Source organism: Calypte anna, chromosome 17 (genome assembly GCF_003957555.1).
Source record: "Calypte anna isolate BGI_N300 chromosome 17, bCalAnn1_v1.p, whole genome shotgun sequence".
Classification (NCBI taxonomy): domain Eukaryota; kingdom Metazoa; phylum Chordata; class Aves; order Apodiformes; family Trochilidae; genus Calypte; species Calypte anna.
In genome coordinates, this window is record NC_044262.1 from 968,253 (window position 1) to 985,950 (window position 17,698).

A 17,698-nucleotide genomic window follows, 5' to 3' on the forward strand; every position below is an offset into this window, starting at 1 on the left:
TTACGTGTTGGGTTGTTTGGGGTTTTTTTCCTGCATCCTACCCTCTGCTGATCCCTTTCCCAGCAGCCACTTGACAAATTCAGCCAGTTAAAAAGGGGAAGAAATTTGCTTTCCTCTTTCAGAGATGGTTAACTTCATAACATAAATTATGCTGCAAAGGACTTCAAACATCAAAACTCTATTGTCTCTCAAGTCACAGCTTTCAGAGTGTTTCAACCCTTCAAGTTAAATGAACGCTACAAAGGAAATAATATGCTCATGTCATAAACACCACAAACCATGAGGAATATAGATCTTTGGAAAAGAGTGAAACGTGTTCATCATTTGTCATTACACTACACTAGAGTCAACTGCACCAGTGAAACAGTCTGTAAAGTTGACTCCAACACACATTTTCCCAGAGAAAGAGTACACTTTACCTTTTGACTCTGCACCCCCAGTTCTACAAGTGGTCAATGAGGAGAGAGCTACAACAGTTCTACAGAGAAATCACTGAAATGGGTACAGAAACGGGCCCTGTCAGAGTTAAATAAGATTTTCAATAGTTCCACAATGCTACATTCATGCTACCAAGTTCACTGAAGTGGGAATTTACTTTAGAAAAGAGAAAGGAAGAACAGTTTGTCTGTCTCCAGTTAGGAGCATAACCACAGGAGGTAAAAGGGTCAGAAAGGGAGAGAGGTTTGTGTCAGCATTTTGATCCTGCCACTACCATTTCTCTCTCCAAACAACACAGGACTTCACACTTTCATCACCCCTACAGCTCCCACCTCTCCCAAGCACAGCTGCTGGAAGCTACCGTGCTTAATAAGAGAGAATTGGCATACATTTTCTTTTTTTTTTTTTTTTTTTTTTATAGCTGGCATGTTCTTCCAAAAGCTACAGACTGGTGCCTGTTATCCCCTTCAGTACAAGTCTGGAAAACATGACGAGTCAAGAGGATTAGGGCCCAGCCAGGGGTGATGCCCCCAAACCCCCGAGGTGAGGCCAGCTCAGCAGGGCAGCTTCCCCACAGCTCCCAGCCAGAGGGGGAGGCAACAGCCCACACCTCTTTGGTTCTCTATGTTGCTTATAATGACTTTAAACCATCTCTCTCCACCTATTCCTTACGTTCTATATGTACATTATTTCTTCCAAAGTTTTGCTATAGAACTGCTATAAATGTACAGGGGTCAGCAGTTCCAGCCAGAGCCCTGCTCCCCAAAACTACAACCGTGGGACGCCACGGGGAAAGGAGCACTCTACAGATCAGAACAACTAGGTCTTTTTCTAAGTATTTAAAAGAAGATTTTTACATAAATTTTCCTTCACTTCACAATCAACTAATTGTAGATACCAGGAAATGAGGAAACCAAGTTAATCATTCCCTGTTACTTCTGTATATTTGACTTATAAAATGGAATAACTTGCATCACCTCCCACAACCGCCACTGATCTGTGCCAACTCTGAGTTGTTTATCCTCTAAAAAGGGGAGCAGCAGATGAAAAAAAAAAGCCTTCTGAAAACAAAAAGCACCCCCTCAACATATACAAACAAAAAGTGACTGTATTCCAAGATATCCTCAAATATAAAGTTCAAATCTGGGAGAACTGCTGCTCTGTCACAGCTCAGGGTTTCCCCTGCCCTGCGCAGGACGGGACGGGAGCAGCTCAGACCAGTAACCAGGTCCTACAGCATCGGAAAAAAGAGGTGGTTTCTGCACAAACAACTGGCAATCAAGTGAACATGGGGAAGATTCCAAATCATGCTACAAACCCATGCTGTATTTTTGTCTCCAAGAAGCATTTCTTCCAAACACCTCAGTGAAGTCCCCTCGGAGGGGTCCCGGTGGCCGCGCTGCTCCGCCCGGCAGCCTGGGAGGAGAATCCATCTCCCCACACCCAGCAAAACCCTGGCATGAAGGAGGAATTACCATGGCTATTCATTTCTGATTCAGTTTTATACCATACTGAACCTGACAAGAGGTTTCTCAGCCGTATTTCTAACCTAAAGTACTTCGGCAAAACTCAAGTCCCGTAGTTTTGCAAGCAGCAAAGGAGAAAGTAACAAAGTTGTGTCTAACTGGAGGAGAACTTTACATTCGTGAGAGCAGATACAATTAGTGCAACACAGCTACTCTGAAAGTAAGGAACCAAATCGGATTAATCAATGCAGCAGACATGCAGGGTCTGCTAAGTTATGTTAAAACCACGTTTGCTGGTGATTAAATATGTCTACAGAAGATATATTACCAGTTTGAATATATTTTCAAGCAGACTGAAAATACTTCATCTATTGGTTAGTGGTGTGTTATTTTTAACTAATTAAATATCGGGAGGGATTTTTACCCCTCTTGCTATAAAAATTGCACTTATTTTCTAATAAACAAAACAAACAGAAAAAAAAGTTTAGATTTTGATTCTATGTTCCAGTATATATTCACATTGAAACTGGATCCTTGTGATCTAAGCTTGCAGGAGTAGGTGTAGCAGTCCTTGCTCTCCAAAATCCCCAGCACAGAAGGTTCCACAGTACCAACCCCTCCTCTTCCTCTGTGCTCTGGTCACTTCTTCATCGTAGTGCACGGGTTAACTGGGTTTATTATTTTGTAAGAAAACCTGAGCTTCAAAAGTCTTTAAAAGGACCCGGAATCAAATCTGGCCCATTCTGACCCAAAACAGCTCAGTTCTGCAAGGAACTCCATCCATCCTGTCCTTGTTTCTCACAGCTCCTCCTGGGACACCCTGGCTCTGACCCGAGGCGTGTGAGGTCTCCAACCTTCCCCTCCAGTCTCTCTTCACCCTTCTCCTCTCCACACACTCCCGAGGGCTCCTTCCTCCCTCCCTTTAGCACTGCTGCCTCCCGTTGGGCTGTGAAGGACTCTCTGTGCCAATAAAAAAGTCTCTCTGCAATCAGCACGACTTCTTGGACACGGGTGATCAGCTTCCTCTTCCAAAGTCTTCCCCAGCTCATAAAATGTCATCGTAATCCAGGAGCTTGGAGTGCTGCCGGGTCTTCCAGAGGCGGTAAAGGCGAAAGTCAAAGTAAGTCTCAATCATTTGCTTACCTGGGAGAAAGGAGGAGAAGCAGAGGGGTTACACCCTGCAGCACCAGGGAGAGAGGTGAGAGGCAGCAGCAGGAAAAAGAAACAAAACAACCCAGCCACCCCTGGGCAGGGGCACAGAGAACCCATCCCTGAGCTTCAGGTGGAAAATGCCAACACTCAGCTCCTCCCCGGAGCACAAGGAGCTGCCCATGAGAAGCAAACATCACTTCAGAGCTCCTCAAACCATGAAAGGCTCTTTCCAGCATCTGAAGGGGGCCTGCAGTAAAGCTGGGGGTGGGCATTTGACATGGGTGTGTGGTGAGAGGACAAGGGGCAATGGTTTAAAACCTGAAGAGGGGAGATTTAGGTTAAACATGAGGAAAAAATGCTTTTCTGTGAACAGAGTGCCCAGAGAAGCTGTGGCTGCCCCATCCCTGGCAGTGTTGAAGGCTGGATGGGGCTTGGAGCACCCTGGGCTGGGGGAGGTGTCCCTGGGCATGGCAGGGGTGGCACTGGGTGAGATTTAAGGTCCCTTCCAACCCAACCCATTCTGTGATCCTATAACAACCCCCTGGCAGGCTCTGCAAAGGAACTGAGCACACAGTCTGGCTCCAGACTTTGACCTCCCTGCAACTGACTGCAGAAGGGGAAGCCAGGGGCTCCAAAAGCCTGCAGGAGGCAACTTGGCCCAGGGAATTCAGAAAATTACAAATCAAGAGCTAACAAATTGCATAGATTTGTGGGAAACATTGCAAGTGATTAATATTGGAAATTCAATTAGTTTTTTTACTTAACCTTAGCAGGCTGTCCCTGTCCTGCAGAGCTGTCCCTTCCCACAGGAATGAGCTCCAGAGGACACATGAATACAAGTTCTGGACACCTGGCAGCTCTGATTGCAGAGGGGGTGTCAGAAGGCAGCCCCAGACTGAACAGCAGGCACAGGAGGCAGGCAGAGGATTGTAAACACAAGGACAAACAACCCTGGCCTCTGAGACAGGGCTCAAGGAGGGGATTTTTGCTTCTGAGGCCTGCTTAAGATTAGTTTCAGATGACTTTGCAAAGGATTAGGGAGGTCACACTGCTAGTGCATCCCAGATTGATCAAGGAGATAAATCTGGGCAAATTCTTTAGCCCAACCTCCTGGAAGATCAACTACTTAATGCATGTGCACAGAACCCACTGCCTGGCCTGCCAAATTCCACAGAAATCCAGGAATTTCCCTGCAAGCTGCTTCTTGGCACACACATCCCAGTGTGATTGCTGGGATCTGTGCAAGCTCTGGATAAAGCTGGGTCCAAACCTCAGCAGGAGGTGCAGCTCAAACATCCCCAGCTCCCCAGCAGTCCTGTGCTGGGCAGGAGGATCAGAATAACCCATCAGTGCTGCTGCCAGCTGTGTGCAGCAGAGGAAGTGTCTGCAGGGCTTACAGCCTAATGCTCCACGTTTTTATCTGCCAGGAGAACAAAGTTCCAAGGACTACAAGATAAAAATAGCAAGGGCAAATTCAGACTGTGTGCACCCATAACTGCCTACATTGACCAAAACCCAGGAGAAATTCTGTAGCCCCTTGGAATACCTCAAGTTACAGGCAGAAAAAAGAAAAAAAAAAGTGAGCTGTAGGATGGCTCTAAGGAGCTGCATCCCAGCTGCTTGTTGCTGAGACAACTCACTCAGCACCAGACAGAGATCACTGCACACTGAGTGACCAAAAAGGTTCTGCTCCCATGTGCATCTTTCCTCTGGACCTCACATGCCCTAGGAATGTGAAAAAATCTCCTAAACTCAGCCTGGGAACCTGCCTATTATTTAGGTGACTTTGCCATTGGCAGTGGGCTGGGAGAGGGCTCTGTAGCTTCAGGCACAGGGAGCAGGGAAGCTGAGTGGGAACGTGCAGGAATTGCAAGGGAAAACCCAGGGTCAGCAAGTGGACTGCACAAGGCTGTTCCAAGCAAGAGGATGACCACAGCAGGGCTTAAGGGAGCTCAAAGTTGCTTTTCCATGAAGATGCCCTCCAAAGGAGGCAAGATAATGAAGAAGACATGTCTTTGCACAGAAAAGAAATTACCTTGAGCTGATAGTTCAAGTGGAGACTCAAAGGCAACCCTATAAGGATTCATTAAGTTTTTCAGATTCTGAAATAGCTGCAAGGAAAGCATATGAACAGTTAGCAGCTGAAAACAAAGGTTAACTCCAGGGCACCCAGAACTGCCCATTCTTGTTCCCTACCTCTAGAAAACCATCCACTCACATCCTTTACAAAAATCTAGCTCATCAGACAATAAAAGTTCTTGGCTTGACCATTCTCCTCAACAGCTTTAGTATTTGTCCTTCATGTCACTTGTCCTTCCTCCCCTGCCCCCTGAGGGAGGCACAGTGCAGAAGGTGGGACAGGATGGCAGGATGCTCCCACCCAGCAGGAGCTCCTTCTCCCAGAAGGAGAACCTTCCAGAAGAGGAAGGTTTAAACTCCACAGTGTGAATGTTGCCTTCCAGGCCTTGGTGCTACTCAGCAGCCATTCCCAGAGAGGCAACCCAGGAAGCTCTTACCTTCTCCCCATTGGGGTTTCCAAGAACATAGCAGCCCATGATGTGGATGATATTTGGTTCAGGATTGACTTTACTCATCAGCCGGCTCAGCCTCTTCCAGAAGCTGGAAGAAACAAACACACTTTTTAAAAAGTCTTTCTCCTCATCTGTGTGTGTAATCTCGTGGATGTGTGCACACAATGCTCAGAAAGGTCCTGAGGTTTGTAGCCTGAGGAGCAAACTGGTCAGGAAGGAAGAGCAGGGGCAGGGCAAGGGTCTGAGGAGCAGGTCCAAGTTGTGGTAGAGAAGGAGGAAGAGCCCACAGAGCCAAGGAAGCTCCAAAGTGAAGAGAAGGGAGTAAAGCCCACCAGGAGTACTTTTAGACTGTTCTACTCAGCATCTTCTTGCAGGAGTTCCTCCCAGTTTCCTCTCCCATTCCTAACAACAGCTGTCCTTGCTACAGATGAGTGCCATCAGTGCACTGCTTCATTCCCAGGGTAGGAAACCAGCAGAGTGGCTGGAGAGGCTCTTTTGCTACACAGCTACAGACCCAAACCAACCCTGGCTGCTCCGTGGTAGGCAGTGCCCAGTGCTGCTCACAAGTCATCCCCAGTTCACATTTTGTGTCTCCTGACCAGGCCAGTGGGACACAAACTTCAGGCACCTCCCCTGTGCAGGGGGTTACAGAAGACTCCTGGGGGGCTCTGAAATCCTGGAGTTCCTCTGCAGGGGCTGCAATGAGACTGCAGCCTCAGCTTTTCTCAGGACTGCCTCCCAGGCACACCCAGGGTGGATGGAGACATCCACTTCCAAGCATCCTGGTTTTCAGCTATGATTCTGAACATCCCTCAGCTACCAGCTTCAGCCCAGCTGTGCCTGGGAGATGTTCAGAAGTGTGTTTGTGCTCACGTGCTGAAGAATTTTACTGGCAGTGTTTGTGCCAGAGCATGAGAGTGCTGAGCAGATGTTGATTTTCAGACTCAGTTCTCATGCCAAGAAAAAGCTGTGTAGGAGCAGGCTGGTGTGCAGCCTCCCCCACACTGCTAGCCAAGGAAGTTTGAGCTAGCAGAGGCAAAACAGGCAAAGCTGAACTCTGCAAGGAGAGGAAAAAATGGGCTCAGCAGCCTGGCTGAGAGGTGGCCTGCTGGTGAAAACCCTCCTCAGTACTGTGCTGGACTTTGAGCAGGCTCTGCAGAGACAAATTCCATTTCCCCTGCAATTAGGAGGGCAGAGACCAGAGCAGGGGGGGAAACTGCTTGGATTTCTGCCTGTGTAGTAATGCTATCTCAGCCACTTCTGAGCAAGAGAGGCACAAGAGGAATGTTTTGCTCAACAAAGCCCTTTTTAGGAGAAGAACTCTTTTTTTCTGTTGTTTTTTCCCTTCTCCTGGTAGGGTCTAATCCAGACAGACACTAAGCAGCAGATAAAAGCATAAATTTTCTGGGATCCTGTCCCAGGACTGAGCTTGGCTCTGTCACCCTTGCAGCCCCCCAAAGCAGCTGTAATCTGCTATTACCTCCCCCTCAGCCCCTTCTGCCCCTGACCAAACCATCCCAGCTCCCTCCACCTCTCCTGCTACAAACATAGAGCAAACTGAGCAGAAAAACTCCAGTGCAAGTCCAGAACACAACAGAGCCACTCACAGGATCAGATCTTCTTCCTTCTCCACTTTGGCAAAAGTGGCAACTTTGTTCTTTAGCAGGTATAAGTGACCAGGACCCCCCTGCAAGACAGAGACAGGCAGATGCAAACCACTGTGCTCAGAAACAAGCCCTGGGTGGGTTTTTTGTCCAGCCATGCCACAGGGGCACAGAGCAGACCCACCAGGCTGGCACCCACCCCAGGCACTGGCCCAGGGAACAGTCCCTTACTATCCTGGTTTTACTGTGCCCAACTCACTGGAAAAAAAAAGCACAATAATAGACAAAAATCTTCATTGTGGGTGGCTGGAGAGTAACAGGAAAGCCCATGAAGTTTCCTTTGGGGATGTGAAGGGATTTGTGGTTGTAGGCAGAGGAGAAGCTGAGCAAAGCTGGGATAAGCAGGCAAGATGGACTTCGGAGGGGGCAGGCATTAAAAAAACCTCAGCACCACATCAGGAAGATTAAAAGCTGCAATCTCCAGGTCAGGCTGCTGTAAACCCAACTGTTCTGCAGTGTGTTAGGCACATGGGAGGGAGTTCAAGTTAGGTGACCTTCCTAACTTCTCATTACAAGGTTCCTTGCACAGCTGGCAGGGAAGGAGGAAGCTGCCCACCCTGAGGAACAAGAGCTTGGGGAGGAAAACCCCAGAAAACCCCAGATCCAGCAGGGGCTGAGTCTGTCCTCCATCCCCAGTCCCCTCATCCCTCTCCCACAGATGCTGGGGAGCTCCAGCTGTGCCATCTGCCACCCCTGGCACTGTCATCCCAAAGCTGTATGAAAATGACAACCACCCCATCATAAATGCATGTTCCCGTCTCCAGAATTCTCCTTTTGAGGTCATGCTGGTTTGCCTGGGTTTCCTTGAAGGCAGCTGAGAAGCAGCCCAGCTCTGCACTTGGCCACATTAAATCAGATTTTATTTCATCCTGTGACACAGACTTGAGACTGCTCCTTGTCTGGGAAATGAGAAGTGAAAGCTCTACTCATGCAGTTATTTTAACAGAACCTGACCTTGGGGGACTGGTTCCTCTATGCAATTTTCCCAGTAGAAGAAAGATTTCTAACAAACCACCCAAGCACTTAAGAACTTACACAACTTACCTGGCAAAATATCAGCATCTTCCAGATTTTGCAGCCTTTCCGATAGATGTTGAGCTTCTTCTCTATTTCCTCTGAAAAAAAAAAAACAAAACCCCAAAACTCAACATGTTGGAAAAGATAAACCATGGAAAAAGGTTAAAAATTAATGCTGAATGCTGGAGGCTGAGCTGTGAGAGAATGGCCTTACTGATCTCATGATGGCAAAGCAAATCCTTTGCTCTTTCACACTACAAAGCAGGAAACCCCAAATATCCCAGCAGAGAAGGTGCAGCACCAGGTGCTGCTCTACAGTGACCACAGCATGGGACCAGACCCAGCTCTCCTGGCCCTCTGCTGATGCTCCTGCTCACTACCAGGACACTGAACAGGTCCCTGTGCTGCCCTGTGCCTCAGCTTCCCTGCCAGACACCAGGAGCTCAGCACAGAAAAGGGGCCAGAGAAGTGAAGTTTTCTTACTGCAGCACAGCCCACAGAGCTGATTGACCACCAGGTGTCACCAGGGTGATAAAAACATCTTCATGAGTGGCAACTGAGGCATAAAGCAGTGGAGGGGCTTTAACATATTGATCAGTTGCATTTGCAATAAGCAGGAGTTAAGAAAAAGAAGTAACACTCACCCAGGATGTCATCAAAGGTGGCGTGTTCATGGTCCTGGAAACCAAGAGAGGAAACATATCAAGGTTCCCTGTCAGTACACCAGCTCCCATGACATGATTATAGCACCTAATATTCCACACAATCCCATTCCCAGGCAAACAGAGGCTCTAAAAGCAGGATTATACCAACTCAGGGCTTCCAGTCCCATCACAGTAATCACCACCCCAGAACATGCCTCAGGAAAGCACCTGAAGACTGAACATCTTAGTCTGGGAGGAAGACAAAGTCCATCCAAAGGCTTGAAAAAGAACCCTGGGGACAAGTCTAAAGCACATTTGCCTCTTAGACCCATGTTTGGTAGCCAGGCTCTGGCTTTACCCATGCCCAAGCTGGCTACAAGCAGCCACACACCCAATGCACTCCCTGGCAGAGCAGGGGCATCAGAAAACCCAAATTACTCAAGGGAAGAGAGAGGAAGCAAAGGGAAGCCCCAGCAGCACAGCCTGCTGCACCTGGAGGCTGAGTTCTCTGAGCTCAGTCCCACCCTTCCCTTTCAGTTCAAGTGAGGAGAAAGTGATTACAAAAAAAGAGACCCATGAGTTTTTGCTGGTGTTCCAGATACCTGCTCAGGCAGGACTCCTGGTGAAAATCAGGTTAAATCAGTGAGTGACAGAAGCAGCACAGGACCCATGGTGATGGTGTTCACGGGTCTTGCTCATCCTTGCCTAAGGATGAGCACAAGGAGGAGCCCTAAGCCTGGCAACAGCTCTGCCTGTCTGCTCAGGCCTGCCCTGCCTTCCCCTCTTCATCTCCCCCAGCTCTGCCTGCAGGGTCTGGCAGCTCACAGGGGCAACTTCCACTCCCCCTTACTCCTCCACCCAGACTTGAGCCCCCCACAAAGCCACCCCAAGACCCTGAACATGCCTGGCCCTTTCCTGACAACTGTCCCAAATCACAGCAGTGTTTCAGTCAGTGTTAACAGGAACCAGGGAGAAAACAAAAATAAAATCCTCTGTACAAAGGCTGCTCCCAGCCATCCAGGCAGAGCAGAGGTGCTGTACTCACGTAGAGGATGGGGATGATAGAGGGGTCGTCCCTGCGGATAATTGTTGGGACATACTCTGCTTTGGGCACCTTGGAGGAAATGAGCTGGGAAGAGAAGAAACAAGTAGATTTAAGAGCAGCCTGCCTCCACCTCCTTTGCTCTCCCCAAGTCCTAGCAGGACCCATTCAAACACAGCACAGGCTGAGCTGGGAATTCTTACCATTATTTTTGGTGGAATAAAGTCTTCTCCATCACACGCCATGGCTTCAAGTTCCTTTTCTGCTTCCCAGTTCAAGTCAAAGTCTCCATCCAAAGTGCCACAGGAATCCTGAAGGTCATGGCCTGCCAGAACACAGTGGGCATTACAAGGACAGAACCATTTCCCCTCCCCACTGCAGCCTGCCTGGCAGCTACCTCACCAGATGCACACCACAAGACTTGGGTACCCCTCCTCTCCTCCACAGAGCAACAGATGCCCCCACTTTGGGGCTGGCACCCCTCAAACAGACAAACACTGAACAAATGAGGAGTGCACACACGGAGCCTGATACCACACCACATGTCACATCACATTTCATCACTCTCACAGCTGAGCCTTCCAATGCCAGTTCACAGCAGCCACCCCGTCACTTCAGAGATGGAGGAGACAGAACGCAGACAGACTTTAACACTGCCAAGCTGATGAGCAAGTCCCAAAGCCTTCAGAGCTTCTCTCCTTGTAATAATTTCTGCTCTGACTGTCTTCTGAGTGGTTATTAAAAAAAAATAAATCTCTGCCTTCTTGGTCAAACTGATCCTGGCAGAGAAGTCCCAGGACGTGAGGACAACCGTAGCAAACACAGTATACTTGAATTTACTCTCCATGGAATCAACCTTACCTGTCGGCCTTCAATGTCTCCTGGGGAAAAAAACATCTGGAAGGAATATAATTGACCATTAAAGGTTAAAATCAGAGATGGTTCCTGGAGCCAGGGACTGTGGAACGAGAACCAAGATGCCTCTCTTTGTGCCTTTGGGGATGTCCAAGAGTCACTGGGCAGTGCCCACACTGTCTGAACCAGGTCTCTGCCATTTGCCTCTGAGACAGCTGAGGAAGTGGGGAGGAATCAGACTGCAAAGGAACCATCGGGTCATGTTTTGAGCCTGGCCTTTCACACATCTCCCTCTGCAGCCTGGTATGGTGCCTTCTACAGCTGGGAGGGACGGATCTTGCGCTTACCTGAGAGGTCAGTTCATTTAATTAGTGGCATTCAGTTACCATACAACCCATGTCAACACGAGCAAACTCATATCCACCAGCTCCCTTCCCTACAGAATGGGCTTCAGGAAAATCTGGGCAGAACAGCCCTTCCTTTTATATATAAAAAAAAAATAAGAAAAGAAAAGAGAAAAAAGAAAAGACAGTGGGAAGATGCTGGCTTTACCTCCTGTAAATTAACACAACAGCATCTCAGTCCCCGTGAGCAGAACATCACAGCATTACTGGGGACTCCCAGAGGAATTCCTTTGGCAGCCCAGAGGAAGATCAGATTGCCCCAAGCTATCATCTGTGCAGCCTGCCTGGCCAGAAAATCAAAGCTACATCTGCTGGAGCACTGCAGCTGTGCTCCTCAGCTATCCTAGCCTAGGAAAGAGCTCAGAAGGGGCACTGGCAGCTCAGTCCTACTCAGCTGAGTGTAGCCTTGGACTGGGGTGCTTCCAGACAGGTTGTTTGGTCCCAAGTGAGTAAGGGATGATGGGAACAGAAGAGAGCTGTACCACTGGGCATCCTTTGGAAGCTGCACAGTAACACGAGGTTGGATGTGTTGTGCTCTACAAATAAATACAGGAACAGACAGATGAAGAGGTGCAAACACCTGGAGTGGTACGAGCTCAGAGCTCAGGGAACCGAAAGGATGACAGGTAGGACAAAAGGGCACAGAGAGGTTCCTCCAGTGGAGCTCCATCCAACACCTCAGTTGGAGGCTTTGGCCACAGAAGGAAGCTCAAAGGACTCAGAACTCACTTTCTCGAGAGTCATGGAGGGAATCAGCTTTGATGGGAGTCGGGTCACTCCAGGACCTGCTGAAGCTCCTCTCACGCCGTTCGGCAAATGCTAGGACAAAACCAAAGCAGGACATTAACAGACTCCACAGCCACCTCTGCTGCTGCCAGCAAAACAAAACAGCCAGTAGAATTCCACCAAAGCTACACATCAGGGACTCCCCTGTGCTTGTTCTTCCACTTGGCCAAGCCCGAGTCCTTTTCACACAGCAACCAAAGGTCCATCTTCCAGACAGCAGGAGACAAAGCCAGCACTTTGAGCAGGACCATTACAGGGTATGTGACACAGGAAAAAGAGGATACTCCATGGTCTCTCCTTAAATGCACACTACTCAGAGCTCAGTTGAATCAGGGCTGTTCCAGTGTGAATGCTCTGGCTCAGTCCTCACAGGAAGATGCACCCAACAGCTGATGCCACACACATCACCAGGAGGCAGTAGTTGTCCACTCAGTTTCCTAGTGACATCCCAACCAGAGCTGGACCAAAGGGAGGCCTCTGGGAACCTCGTGCTTCCAAAATTTTGTTGCAAAAGTTTTTGCTTGCCTGCACTTTTCATAGAATCCTAGAATGTCAGGTTGGAAAGGAGCTCAAGGATCACCTGCTCCAACCTTTCTGATATTATTGTTGATCTGAGATGTCTCAGCACCTCCCTGAGCTGAGATTTCAGACTTTCCTGAATGGGGGAATCCAGCACTTCCCCTGGGAGACCATCCCAGTGTCTGACTGGCCTCAGAGTGAAATTCTTTTTCACTCTAGTGAGCTCTCTCCCATTTGTTTGGGTTTTTTTCTTCCAAAAGGAATCTTATGGTTAGTAATTGCATTTCCCAAGTGGAATCCAGGAAGATTGGCCCAGCTGGCTGTACTGCAGGCAAATTCCCAGGAACTGCCAACCACAATGTCTGGCTGGGCAAGCCCATAACACCTCAATTAACAGCCTCACAGCCACTAATACTCATTTCTGGAGGCAGACAGAGCAAGTTTGCTGCAGTGTATCCATTAACAGCATCTCATGTCAGTGGCACAGGAATTCAGTGTAGATCTGCTTCACAAGAGCTGAGAAACAACCTGTGCTCTGCTGCAGTGTGTCCAAGTGTGGGTGTCCAGGGAGACAAATGACATGGGAAGTTCTTCAGGTGATCTCCATCCTCACCTTTCAGTCCAAACCAGGCCTTTAGCTACTGTGCACATGAAGAAAGCTTTGAAAACATGACCCGAGAGTTCCCAAGGCAGGGAGGTGCCTGAACTTCCAGACAGCTCCAGGGGAGGTGAGCACTGCTCCTTGCAGGCACTGCTAACTCAGATGCCAATAAAAGATGCTTTAAAGGGCAACACTGTTTGCTGATCACTTCCCACAGCAGATGAGAAAGGAAAGAATGCAAATGCAGCTCTGTAAGGTTTTGCTGTGGGCAGTCTGTAGATGATGCCTGGCCAGGGGGTGGGAAGAATGAGCTGCTTCCTCTTCTGGAGCAATCCCCAGCTCTCAGGGAGGCTTATTCCATTCTAAGCCCTTCCCAGTAATAAGAGCTGCCCCAAACAAGTTACAGAGGAGTGTTCCTTCCCCAAGGAAAGGGAACTGCCATTTCCCAGGCCTAAAGGGTGATTTCTTCTTCCCCAGTGAGCTGTAACACTGCTATTTCCCCCTTGCTCCAGCCTCTTCCCTGCTCCTCTTCTTTCTGACTTCCACTGTCCTCTCACTTCCCATCAGGCAACTTTCCCCCAGGTCCTGCTGTGCAGATGGCAGTGGGACAGAGGAGGACAAAAGAGAAAGCCACCAGTCCATATGGCACACGAAGCACTGGCTGTCCCCAGGGAGCCACAGCTGGTTGGCAGCTTCAGTGAGAGGCCAGGCAGCTCTGCTCAGCTCCCAGCTCTGCTTCTCCTCACCTCCCCAAAAATCACACACACATGGGACAAGGATGCTACAGCTCTCCTTCCACTCCTTGTGCTGAGGCCACAGAGCTCTCCCATGGCCAAGACCCTTGGGAATAGCTGAGAGGCTGCTCCCAGATATCCGTGTGTCCTGGAGACTGCAACAACCTGCCCTGCTTTCTTGTAGGGTAAAATAGCACCAGCAGGTCAAGTCCTCAGTGCTAGGTCCTTTGTACCCACGTCTGCACAGAGCTCAGGGTTCCCTGTGTCCCCCCAGCACAACCCCAGCTCCTCACAGCCACATCTTACAGGTGCTCACTTACTTTGTGCTTTCACCCTCCGGCTCCCCACCATGCGGAGGTGCTTCCGAAAATTCCTGAAAGAAAAGCCAAAGAAAACCCCTGAGAAAGGTAACACAGAATGAGAGCTGGTCCCGGCAGGGCTGGAAAAAATGGGATGAAAAAAAAAAAAAAAGAAACTGGGAAGACAGTAGATTTCCTTCTGGGCATTCAAAACCTGGAGATGAGGCTCCCAGCCTCAGTTCTGTCTGTCAGCAGTGTGTCTGTTTCTCCTGCACTCACTGGGTTGGTGGCACAGGGCAAGTGAGGTTCTCCATGGCAGTGTCCTCCTCACAGCCTCTGCTGTGACCTGGCTGAGGACACTGCCAGTGCTCATGCTGGCAGCACTGCCTCTTCTCCTGCTCTGCAGCAGCATCTTCCCCTCCACACATCCTTGGGACGTGGGGTTCTGTCCCACCAGGCAGCATGCACACACCATGCTCCTGTGCTTGCTCCCCAGCACATCCACAGCAGCTGCTAAAATCCCCCTGTGCTGTCAGCCAGGGACTGTTCTCCAGGGCAAAGAGCTGGGAAAGACTGCAGGAGCTTCTTCCTTCTTGGATAGCCTTGTTCAGGAAGGTTGAGTGTCCCATGGACCTTCCCTGCCTGGGACTCACAGGCAGAGTTCAGGAGGGCTGCAGAGCACAGAGCTCCAGGGGAAAATCCACCAGAGGGGAAGCCCTGGGGAGCAGCTACACCCCGTGGTCAGGTCTGTGTGAAAGAGTCTGTCCTGGCCACTCCTGAGAGCCCATGGCAAAGGGACCCTTTGTCCCATCCCTCTGACTGCCAGGGACCTGCTTCCCTTGGCTTCTCATCACCTACAGGACAGGAATCACACAGGACAGGAACCACACAGGACACCAGAGGAGACACAGGGAAGATGCAGGTGGATTAGCAGGAAAAGTGCCACTCAGGGTGACTTCTCCTGGCCATGCAGCCCCCATGGCTCCCAGGGATGTCACTGAGCCCAGGTACCAGCAGTCTGCATGGAGTGCAGGAGCCTTCCTAGAGGCCCTCCATCCCCACCACCACACACCACAGACATCAAGCAACAGGGGCTACTTCTGGTGAAAGAGGTTAAATGAATGACAGCTTGTCTGGCTCACACACAGTTAGTGAGATGAGTAAGGGCACTATGCAACCATGCAGATGCTTTAACAAGCTACCAGGACTAGAAAACACTTCCAGCACTGACATCAAGTTGTTCAGAGCTGTTGGGGCTACACAAACCTGCCCAGTTTTCCTGCAATTGCACCCAGAAAACCCAGTCTGCCCCACTCCACAGCTCTGCCTCCAGGGCTTCAATCACACTCTACAAAGGAGCCTTTCCATCACCCCACCAGAGAACAACAGAGTTAATTACTGACATGTAATTACTGACAGGTATCAGTGCCCTGCAGAACTCCAACCCTCTCATCTTCTCCTCCTCAGCTCCCCCTGCCCTGCAGCACTCCCAAGGTCCAGGTGGGCATCACTCACCCTGAGGAAACATCCCCTGCCCCACAGACCAACCTGCCTGGCACCAGACACACCTGGGTGTTTCTGACAGAGTTGCCTCTGTCTAACAAACTCTGAGACCTTTCCTTCTTTTTAAAGATACACTGTCTTTAGTTTTGAGTCTTACTTATCTTCATTATTGATGGGAAAAAGAACACACACGACCCTCTAGTTGCTGAAAAAAAAAAAGATCTTCCTAGCAATTTCCCAGTTAAGAAAATCTGATGTTTTGATGTTTTTCTTCCACTTTGCTTTGAATAGTGCTGAAGTCATCATGGCAGTTTTTAACCAGTGACATAAATTCTGTGTCACCCTTCTTAGTGTGCTGCCAAAACACAGGAGCCTTTACCCACAGGGGCTTGAGTGATGTATCCTGTGAAGCCAGGAGAGGAAAACCAGGGCCCTTCTCTAATACCCAGACAGTAAATCAGTCCCCATCTCCTTTCCTTCCAGTTAAAAAAAAAAAAATTCTGGTCAGTAAAGATGTTAATTTTGCCTAGGTCTCAGATTTTGGAGGTGTATTTGTAGATGCAGCAACAGCAGATAAGTATGCAGCTAATCTAAACAAATCCCAAGTACTTGTGAGAGGGATGGGGAAATTGCATCTTTTATTTATATATAGCATATATTTTCCTGCTTTTTATATCTTATATATAGATACAAAACATATTTTTCTGCCTGAGACACAGATCCTGCATATTATAGCTGGCAGATTAAAAGAAACCTGACAGTGTTCCTTTAAGAAGATGGAGATCCCCTCTCCTGAGCACTGCAGCATCAGCCACCTCCACGTTCCCAACACAGCCACTGCCACTGTCCCTACCAACAGCAACACAGACAGGGACAGCCACGTTCAGTGTCACCAAGGGGCACTGCTGACACCCCAAGGGCCCATGCAACACCAGGCAGGGTCAGGGCTATGGGGAGAGGGGCCCTACCTCTGGATAAGGGCTGCAGAATCATTCTCTCGTTTCCGTCTCTTCCTCTCTGCGTGGCCCCTGAACGCCCTGGGAAACCATTTCAAGCCATTAACCAACCACACAGCTTTGGACTGGGGAGGACACAACACACAGAGAGGAAAGCTCTCACCAGACAACAGAGAGAGAGATCAGGCTCACCAAGGATGACATCCAGCCTTGGCAGGACTCGGTGTGAGCCAGGGGCCAGGCCAAGGACTCACCCAGCCAAAAACACCTCACCCAGCCCAAAACAAACACCTCACCCAGCCAGAGGTCCTGACTCCCCAGGGCTGGCCAAGCACTTGTTCCTACCGCCAACATAAGATTGGCCAGAGCATGTCCCAAAGAACAGGGGTGAGCAGATACCATCCCTGCTAGAGAGGAATGGACCTAGGAGACTGCAGACACAAAACCTCTGTGCACCAGGATCAGGAGGGACAAAACCATGCTGGCAGCTGTGGGCTCCCTCTGGAAGATGAGGATGGTTGCAGTGGGATCCATGTAGGCCTACGAGGTGCAGACATCTATCCTGCCAGCTAACAGCCCTAGCATGAGGCACGAGTGAAAATGAAGGACAGGAGAGGGGAGGAGAGTTCATCCAGGACATCGACAGACAAGGAAATAAAATTAAAAAAAATGAAGATTATACTTACGAGATGCTAGAGATTCCAGGACACGCAGGAAAAAAGAAAGAGAAGAGGGATTCATTAGTGCTCAGCTCTGGCCAGCATTTTGAGGGAATTCCAGAGGGAGTATTTCTTGTTAGGTGGAAGGAAATTGCTTTTCAAATTAAAAATTCCTCAGTGGTGAGACTCTTACTTGACCAAGCTAAATCCTCCTTGTGGCAGCATTGACATGTGGCTTGGATGCAAACTGAGTCCCACACAGACCCCAGAGAACAGGCAGATGTACAATGCCCAGCTGAACATGGCCCACAAGGCTACAGCAGGAGCTCAGCATCACAGCTGCTGCAGCAAGAAGACCTTCTCCATAGTGACAGAGACCTGGGAAGTGAGCTCACGCTGGATGCTCTACAAAGAAGGCAAGTCTGGTG

The 17,698-nt window shown here is 49.4% G+C and overlaps 1 protein-coding gene across 3 annotated transcripts in view; it reads right to left on the reverse strand.

The window, feature by feature from the left end:
* Positions 1–2,399: 2,399 nt before the first annotated feature.
* NSMF (NMDA receptor synaptonuclear signaling and neuronal migration factor) overlaps positions 2,400–17,698 on the reverse strand; it is a 34,107-nt gene continuing 18,808 nt past the window's right edge. For 2 of the 3 annotated variants that reach the window (XM_008499294.2, XM_030461468.1), the window contains 10 exons: positions 14,174–14,226; positions 11,943–12,032; positions 10,158–10,279; positions 9,958–10,041; positions 8,913–8,946; positions 8,296–8,366; positions 7,195–7,274; positions 5,573–5,675; positions 5,092–5,167; positions 2,400–3,047 (listed from right to left, as the gene is read on the reverse strand). In XM_008499294.2, the coding sequence (XP_008497516.2) occupies positions 2,950–3,047; positions 5,092–5,167; positions 5,573–5,675; positions 7,195–7,274; positions 8,296–8,366; positions 8,913–8,946; positions 9,958–10,041; positions 10,158–10,279; positions 11,943–12,032; positions 14,174–14,226 (811 nt within the window). In that variant the 3' untranslated portion in view covers positions 2,400–2,949. The remainder of the gene's footprint in view (positions 3,048–5,091; positions 5,168–5,572; positions 5,676–7,194; positions 7,275–8,295; positions 8,367–8,912; positions 8,947–9,957; positions 10,042–10,157; positions 10,280–11,942; positions 12,033–14,173; positions 14,227–17,698) is intronic. The other variant, XM_030461467.1, reaches the window with a different exon arrangement.